Source organism: Otolemur garnettii, unplaced genomic scaffold, assembly GCF_000181295.1.
Source record: "Otolemur garnettii isolate 467f Iridium unplaced genomic scaffold, OtoGar3 scaffold00259, whole genome shotgun sequence".
NCBI lineage: Eukaryota > Metazoa > Chordata > Mammalia > Primates > Galagidae > Otolemur > Otolemur garnettii.
The window spans coordinates 385,765-395,649 of NW_003852654.1; the positions used below are offsets into that span (position 1 = coordinate 385,765).

The 9,885-nt window shown below is 36.8% G+C and overlaps 1 protein-coding gene across 1 annotated transcript in view; it reads right to left on the minus strand.

Annotated features, from left to right (window-relative positions):
* The window catches only part of F8 (coagulation factor VIII), a 217,711-nt gene that overhangs the window by 112,041 nt on the left and 95,785 nt on the right, over positions 1-9,885 (minus strand). The window contains exon 10 of the mRNA XM_003802734.2: positions 3,801-3,894. Within this exon, the coding sequence (XP_003802782.1) occupies positions 3,801-3,894 (94 nt within the window). The remainder of the gene's footprint in view (positions 1-3,800; positions 3,895-9,885) is intronic.

Here is a 9,885-nt window from a genome sequence, read left to right on the forward strand (position 1 = left end):
TTTGGCGGGCCCGGGCTGGATTTGAACCCGCCACCTTAGGTGTATGTGGCTGGAGCCTTAGCCACTTGAGCCACAGGCACTGAGCCAAGACCAGCTTCTTAAAATGCAGCTGTAATCACACTAAAGGTATCAATAATGCCCAACATGATATAATATTTAGCCAAAGGATCTGATTTCTGTACTATGCCTTTGTTCTGTTGACTTGTGAGAGGATGGTCTTCCCACATCTGACATGGGAAAAACAAAAAATGTATATATTCTGATGGCACATTAAATAAAATATTTATTTTGAAAAAAAAAAGAAAAGAAATATGATACCTGACCCTTGTGAGGAAAGGCAGCAAGAACTAAAACCTGCCCTCAGGCTAGTGGGTCCTCAGTACAAGAAATGTCTGATTTTAGAATTAACCTCACTTTTGGGTATGTTTAACACCTAAAGATCCAATCTAAGTCAAAATTTTAATTTTTTTTCCATTCTAAGCTCTCCCTCATTCTATTATGTCTGACCTGTGGCATTTCCTTTCAATATTCCTTAGGTCTCTTATCTTCCCTCTTGTAGGAGTTGGGAGTGAGGGTGGGTGGTTATTAGAAGTATATGGGCCAACAGCACACTGTACCCCATGATTGCATTAATGTACACAGTTATTCTATAAGAAATTAAACCCCCCTCCAAAAAAAGAATTATATGGGCCTTCAGAATTCTCCACATAAAAAAGGTTACCAGTAACTGTACTATGTATGCCTCTAAATTTTAGCGTACATATTCTAAATCTCCCCAGATCTCTGTCACTATCCCTTCTCCCATAAAGGAATGCACATCTACCTGGCATTAGAATTCTTATCAGAAACAATGAATATTAGAAGAGTGGATCAGAAACAATGAATATTAGATTATTTATAACCAGCCTGTCTGTACATCACATGATACTAAAGGCATCAGAAAATTTACCCTCTATGTATTTTAAAGTTACTTGAGGATATACTTCCAGAAAAATAAAAGAAGAAATGAAAAAACAGAAATGTACAAGATAACAGAGGTAACGTCACATACCCATAAGTACAAGGAAAGAAAAAACTCAAAGATGACAACTTTGTAGCAAACCTAGAAAACATGTAACCCAAATTAAAGCAATACATTGTGAACTAAAATTATGTCTTTAGTAAGAAAAATGAGGCCAGGCACAGTGGCTCACACTTGTAATGCTAGCACATTGGGAGGCCAAAGCAGGAGGATCGTTTGAGGCCAGGAGTTTGAGACAAGCCTGAGCAATGTTAGTGAGACCTACCAAAAAAAAACTATCTCTAGTTTAGAACTGTTTAAAAAAAAAAGAAATGAATAAGATCAAATTTATAAAAATTAGCTGGGATTGGTGGGATGGGCCTGTAGTCCTGGCTACTTGGGAGACTGAGGCAGGAGGCACACTTGAGCCCCAGTAGTTCAAGGTTGCAGTAAGGTTGCACCATTGCACTGCAACCCAGACAACAGAGCAAGACCCCATCTCCAAGACAGACAGATGATATGGATAGAGAAAGTCTTTGCTTCTTGGCCTTGATTCACATTCTCATTGAAAGTTGTACCTCTCTTCTAGTTTAAAAAAGAAAAGAGGAAAAAAAAAAGAAAAAAGATTTGGGTATCAAGCAATAAATGGAATGAATAAGAAGCTGAAGGCCTAAGAGGTATGATAGAGAAACATATGTTTCTTTTCCTAACAAAAGAAAAGAAAGTGTTACTTCAGGATACAAACACAAAAATTGTATTAGTATAGTCCTAATATAAAGCAAACTAAAATGTTGTATGATTCTGAACTACTAATAGAGAAGAAGAAATGAGAATCTATTTTATCTTTTTTTAAACTGACATAATTGTATATATTTAAAGGGTATAGTGTGATATTTTGATACATACACATAATGTGTAATGATCAAATCAGGATAATTAGTTTATACCCATCACTTCAAACATTTTTCATTTCTTTGTGTTGGGAACATTGTAAAATCTCTCTTCTTGCTATTTGAGGTTACTTGAGTTACTTGAGGATATACTTCCAGAAAAACAAAAGAAGAAATGAAAAAACAGAAACGTGCACGATAACAGAGGTAACGTCACATACCCATAAGTACAAGGAAAGAAAAAACTCAAAGATGAGTTTTTAACAATAAATTATTGTTAACTATATAGTAAACTATAGTCACCCTATAGTGTATTGAACAGGAGAACTTATTCTTCCTATCTAGCTGTAATTTTGTATCTTAACCTCTCATATCCTACCTTTTCTCCACCTTTCCCAGCTTCCAGTTACCACTATCCTACTCTTTACTTCTATGATACCAACTTTTTTATCTTCCCCATATTATTTTATCTTAATAGTAAAATAATTTGAACTGTAAAGAAGAGAACAATCACTTTATATTACAGTAAATGTTTATAGAAAGGAATTTATACAATAAAATCATATAAATGCTGGGTTTTTATTTTTATAATAAATATGTAGACAAAGCAACGAAGATTTAAAATTTCAGTACAAACTGTAAATGTTATAAGCTTTAGTTTTATAAAAGTAAAGACATAGCTAACAGCAGGTGAGAAAAGGCAAGGTAGAGGAGAGAAAAAAGGAAGTCAAGAGATATTATCTAACTGGCAACAGTGGCTAATACCTTTAATCAGCATTCTGGGAGGCTGAGGCAGGTGGAGTGCTTGAGCTCAGGAATGAGAGACCAGCCCGAGCAAGAGCAAGATCCTATCTCCACTAAAAAAAATAAAATAAAATAGCCAGGCATAGTGGTGGGTGCCTGTAGTCTCAGCTACTCAGGAGGCTGAGGCAAGAGGATGACTTGAGCCTGGGAGTTTGAGGTTGCTGTGAGCTATGATGCCATAGCACTCTAGCCTGGGGCAATGGAGTGAAACTTTGTCTCAAAAAAAGGAGATATTATCTAATCATAAAGATAAAAAAGTATATGTTTAGTCTATTTTTTATAGTTCTAATATTGCCAATTGAAGAAATAAAAAACACTAATAAAACTCAGAAACAACTAGAGTGGAAGGAAGCATAATGCAAAATACTTAACACAAAATAAAGTAAATGTATAATGTCTAAAGTTGAAAGACAAAGAATTAGCAGTGTAATTTTTTTAGAGATGTAGAATATTCATATAAAATTAAAGAACAGAAAGAATACATATGTAATATCCAATCTACTAAAATGAAAAGTATATAACAAAACTACTGACAAAGGTAATAAAAGGCTAAAATAATTATAAAATTGTTATTCAAATATAAGATTATCAGAATACATACAAACATATCAGTAGTACCATAAATGTGACTAGGCTGAAACGTCTTATTGAAAGATGATGACTGGGTACAAAATAAAACCCATATACATGCTCTTTACATGGACTAGGCCTAATGTAAATTAAACAAAAATATGGGAAACTAACATCATATAAAAGATAAATTAGCTAAGCATATGTGATGGTACTAAAATTAGTGAAATAGAATCTCTCCACTGCAACTATTACAAATGCCCTAAAGTCTTTGAAGCCAATTCTAATTGGATGTGCAATAGTGAAACATAAGCAGTAGATAATAGCAAAAGCACATCAGTGACTCTTTACTAACTTAAATGAGACATCACCTAAGAATTCCTGGAATTGATTTATTATAACTTTAGTCTGGGGCTTGAGGTCCTATGTTAACAGCTGGTGAAACGACCAGCCAGCATAATTTTAGTTGCTATTGATGCTATGACCATATCTGTATCTACATGTAAGAAATGTCTATAAATTGAGCTAATACTTACCTTTTGGTAACCTCCCTGAGTGCAAAGGTCTGACATCAGTGATTCCATGAGGGTAGATGTTATATGGTCGGCTTGCTTGATTCTTAAATATAATCTGAAGGTAGAAATGAGATACAAGATCAAGTCCTAAAACAAATAGGAGCAACAAAAAAAATCTGTGGCTTAACTCCAGATAAACAAGAGCAAACTATATCCTGATTAGAGGAGTTTAAGCCTAGATAAAGCTCAAAATATTTGATCCTCTCATGAAATTTCTCAGACACCTATAGATGTCCCTCAGTATCCATTGGAGATTAATTCCAGGACACCCAAAAATCTGCAATGCTCAAGTCTCTGGTATAAAATGGCACGGTACTTGCATATAACCCATAAACATCCTCCTTTATGCTTAAATCATCTAGAGTACTTATAATTCCTAACGCAACATAATGCTATGTAAATAGTTGTAGTGTTTGCTATTTATTTTATCTTTATTGTGTGATTTTTTCCTGGGTATTTGCAATCTGCATTTGCTTGAATCTGAAAATACAGAATCCAAGACACTTAGGTTTCTCGCTAAGGGCTTCTTTTCATTTCCTTAAAAATTATTTCAGGTGCTTCAGGAAGTATTCCCTATACCTCATTACTCAATTGACATTTGGAAATCTTCTGAAGACAGTGTTTTCCTCAGTCTTTTCCATGATTTGAGCATTAAATTCCCCAACACTGCAGAGAGAGATAGTGCTCCAGGTGATAGAATTTTCACTGATTGATGACCAGGAGAACAGCTAATTACAGCATTAACCAAGGGTAGCAGGTGGTATCATCTGACTATATGAGCTTTAAAGGAGAGAAAAGAAGGAAAAGCAATAACATGGAAGCTGTGAAGGACTCTGAAGACGTCATTTCCACCTCTGTATCTGAGATTGTGTGATATGAGGATAAAAATCTAACTTCGACTTGTGCTCTCCTTTTAAAACCCAGTCATTTGGTAAACCCACTAAATAGCTTTGTTCTTTACCTGTGCATAAGCAGAAGAATGATGCTTCAAATAACAGCAGTTTTGATTATTCTTTTCCAATACTAAATTTTTTTCTACTAATAACAGTGGTTAGGATTTCCAATATTAAATAGAAGGGGTGATACTTGTCAACTGTATCTTGTCCTGATCTTAAGCAGAAGGATTTCTGGGTTTCACCACCAAGCATGATGCTTACTATAAGTTTGGTTCAGATATTTATTAGGATACTGACAATGATTCCCTTGTAATCCCACTTTCCTGTGAATTTTTTAACCTTTCTAGTCCTCCTCAGCTCCAATAACTCACTGCCTTGCATTTGGGGATGGCCTCTCAGTGGGGAAATTTTCCTTAACTTTCTTGTTCAATCTCTGCTTTTGACTAAGGAAAAGCTCATAGGAAGTTAGGAGAAGGATGCAACTGGGTCAGTGACTGAGGCTCCTCTAGTATTTTAACCTATCAAAACAGCCCATAAATAGCCATTCAAAGTATATTAAATGTTTCACTGATTTCTCCTTATACCTTGCTCTGGAAGATTTCTTTTTTTTCTTTTTTCTTTTTTCTTTTTTCTTTTCTTTTTTTTTTTGAGACAGAGGCTCAAGCTGTCCCCCTGGGTAGAGTGCTATGGCATCACAGCTCACAGCAACCTCCAACTCCTGGGCTCGAGCGAGTCTCCTGCCTCAGCCTCTCAAGTAGCTGGGACCACAGGCACCTGCCACAATGCCCAGCTTTTTTTTTTTTTTTTTGGTTGCAGCCGTCATTGTTTTTTGGCGGCCCGGGCTAGATTCGAACCCACCACCTTAGGTGTAAGTGGCTGGCGCCTTAGCCACTTGAGCCACAGGCACCAAGCCTGGAAGATTTCTTATTCTCTCTCTTTACCAGTTATCAAGATTCCTGTGAATTTTTATTATGAATGAATGTTAAATTTTGGCAAATACTTTTTCAGAAGATACTGAAATTATTTAATGATATTTCCCCTTTTATGTATTAATATAGTGGGTTATCACTTTTTATTTTCTAATGTTAAATTAACCTACTACTCCTGGGATCAATCGATTTGATCAAAATGCATTATCTTCATTGTTCTAGAGAAGTAAGCTGTCAGTCTATGTGACAGTTTTAAAACATGGTTCCCAGTTCTTTGACACTCCTCCCATCAAGAAGGAGGCCAGAACTTCCCCCTCCTTGTTTCTAGGTGAGCTTCACCTGTTTTCAACTAACAGATTATGGCATAAAGTGTTGTGTGATTTCTGATGCTGTTCATAAAAAGTGATTCAGGCTAGAGTGCTGTAGCACCAGCCTAGCTCACAGCAATTTCAAACTCCTAGGCTCAAGAGGGAGCCCATCCTCTTGTCTCAGCCTCCTGAGTAGCTGGGACTCAGGCGCCTGCCAGAACACCCAGCTAGTTTTTCTATCTTTAGTAGAGACAGAGTCTTGCTCTTAATTATGCTAGTCTTGAACTATTGAGCTCAAGCAATCTACCCACCTCAGCCTCCCCAAATACTGGTATTACAGATGGGAGCCACTATTCCTGGCCAAGTGATTCACTTTCTGACTTGCTTGCGAGAACACACACAGTTGGAGCCCTGAGCCATTATATAACAAGTCTCACTATGAGGTCACCACAGTGTGAGGAAGCCAAGCCACATGGACAGGCATGTGTAGGTGCTCTGGTTGGCAGTTCTAGTCTTTAAAGCATCAACATTCCATTGCCAGACATATGAATGAATCTGTCTTGGTAACTCTAGATCTCCTAATCAACAACAACTGACTTTGGTCAATGCGAAAGAAATTAAGAATTGCCCAATTGAACCCTGCCTGAACTCTGAACAAAATCTATGAGATAACAAAACAGGTTAGAGGTAATTAGGTACACAGCATTAGTAACATAATAGTTTTTATCATCCTTTGAATATGATCTTTCTCTGATTTTTTGTCCACTTAAAAATATGTATAATTTATATACCACAATATTCACCTATAATAAGTGTATTCAATGATTTTTAGTAAATGTATGGAGTTATGCAATCATCACCATAATCTAGAATTAGTTCTATCACCCACAAAATCATCTTTTTTTTTTTCCTTTTGAGACAGAATCTCACTCTGCTGCCCAGGCTAGAGTGCCAGGGCATCACTGTAGCTGACAGCAACCTCAGACTCCTTTGCTCAAGTGATCTTCCTGCTTGTCAGTAGCTGGAACTACAGGCATCTGCCACAACACCTGGCTAATTTTTATATTTATTTAAAATTTTTATTTTATTTATCTATTTTTTAAAGGCAAGCATGAAACAAAGTTTATTGAGGAAGAGAAAGATAGGCTTACAGAGTAAGAAAACTTGCAAAGCAGGATGCATTCATCATAGACAGCAAGTGAGCCTCCATTACTAGGGCTAGTAGGCCTTCTATTTATTTTTTAATTCCAGATTAATATAAAGTGATGCAAATTGAACTGCAATAAACATTGAATGAAAATGTCCTTATGTTAATTTTTTTTCTTCTAGGTAGATGCCCAGTAATGGGATTGCAGGATCAAACAGAAGGTCCATTTTGAGTTCTTTGAGGATTCTCCATAATTCATTCCAAAAAGGCTGTGTTAGTTTGCAGTCCCACCAACAGTGTAAAAGTGTTCCCTTCTCTCCACATCTGCACCAGCATCTGCAGCTTTGGGACTTTGTGATGTGGGCTATTCTCACTACAGTTAGGTGATATCTCACAGTGGTTTTGATTTGCATTTCTATAATGATTAGAGACAAAGAGCATTTTTTCACGTGTTTGTTGGCCATTTTTCTGTTTTCTTGGGATAAGGTTCTGTTCATATCTCTTGCCCAATGATAAATGGGATTATTTGTTCTTTTTTGTTGATTAATTTGAATTTTTTAATAGAAACTTCTAGTATAGCCTGAAGTCCGGTAATGTGATTCCTCCTGATTTGCTTTTATTTCTGAGTAATGTATTGGCTATTTGAGGTTTTTTCTGATTCCATATAAAATTAAGTACTATTTTTTCAAGCTCTTTAAAGTATGACAATGGTGTTTTAATAGGGATTGCATTAAATTTGTATATTGCTTTGGGTAGTATGGACATTTTAACAATGTTGATTCTTCCTAGCCATGAGCATGGTATGTTTTTCCATTTGTTAACATCTTCAGCTATTTCTTTTCTCAGTGTCATAGTTCTCTTTATAGAGATCTTTCATGTCCTTTGTTAGGTGAATTTCCAAATATTTCATCTTCTTTGGCAGTACTGTAAAAGGAATAGAGTCCTTGACTATGTTTTTAGCTTGACTATTGTTGGTATACATAAAAGCTATTGATTTGTAATTCTTGATTTTATATCCTGAGATGCTGCTATATTCCTTAATCACTTCTAAGAGTTTTGTAGTTGAGTTTCTGGGGTTTTCCACATATAAAATCATATCATCTGTGAAGAGTGAGAGTTTGATCTCCTCTGACCCCATTTGGATACCCCTGAATGCCTTCTGTTGCCTGATTGAGATGGCTAAGACTACCATTACTATGTTGAATAACAACGGAGATAATAGGCATCCTTGTCTAGTTTCAGATCTGAATGGAAATGTTTTCAATTTTACTCCGTTCAGTATGATATTGGCTGTGGGTTTGCTGTAGATGGCCTCTATCAATTTAAGAAATGACCCATCTACGCCTATTTTCTTAAGTGTTCTGATCAAGAAAGGATGCTGGATATTATCAAAAGCTTTTTCTGCATCAATTGAGAGAATCGTATGGTCTTTGCTGTTTACTTTGTTTATGTGATGTATTATATTTTATAGATTTATGTATGTTGAATGATCCTTGAGACCCTAGGATAAAACCAACTTGGTCATGGGTTTTAATTTGTTTGATGTTTTGCTGAATTGTGTTTGCTAGGATCTTATTGAATATTTTTTCATCAATATTCATTAATGATATTGGTTTATAATTTTCTTTCATTGTTGGGTCTTTTCCTGGTTTGGGGATCAGGGTGATATTTACTTCATACAATGTGTTGTAAAGTATTCCTTCTTTTTCTATGTTTTGGGAAAGGTTATGTAATATAGGTACTAGTTCCTCATTAAAGGTTTGGTAGAATTCTGATGTGAAGCCATCTGGTCCTGGACTTTACCTTTTTGAGAAATTTAGTATAGTTGATGCTATTTCAGTTCAGAAAGGCAGGGAAAATATTTGTTAAACTTTCATGCCACACAAGAGAAAGCTCCAGCTCACAACAGGATCTGTCTGGAAAAGGAGTCCTGACCTTCAGCGGCTCTCTCCCGTGTGGTGAAACTAGAGGTCTTCTGTTCACTTCTTGCTTATAGATAGCACACAGTGAGCCACTCTCTTGGGGGAGAGGACAGACTCTTGTCCTCTTTGGGATGGGTTTTGTACCTGAAATTTGCTTCTTTGGAGTTGCAGTTTGCCTCAGCAGGAAAGATGTGCACCTAACAATATTCTCTCTCAGCTTAGCTACTGACCTTCAGCTTTATTTGGTTCATTCTGCTCATTATCTCTCCCTCTGGACAGGAGCTTCTGTTGAAAGCTGGCTCCAGTCGGCCATCTTACCTCACCCCCCCACCATCATGCTGTTTTGATCACTATAGCCTTATAGTATAATCTGAAGTCTGGTAACATGATGCCTCTGTGAGAGCCAAACTAGCTCCATTTTGTTGTTTACAGCACAAGCTCCAGTCTTGGCTGTTTGCAGCACAAGCCCCATTCCTGGCTGTTTACTGCATAAGTTCCATTCCTAGCCCTTCCGCCCCAACCTCTGCCAGTGAAACCTGCAGGGCCACTCCCTGCTGCCTCTCCCCCACCCCAGGTTGCACAGCCACTGAGCCATAAACTGAGTCACCTTAGGCAAACAGCTGCTATAATAAACAATAAGTTTCTATTACCTTGAAATACAGGTAATCAGGCTGCACCAACTCTGGCCCCTGGTTAAGGGACCCCACACCCCTCACCTGTACCAATCCAAATTTACCTTTACTAGTGAAATCATCAGCTACCAATGCAAATCCTCCTTTACTTCCTCCTTTACTAATGAAATCACCAACCACCAATGAAAAGTGTACTCGTATCCGACCCTATC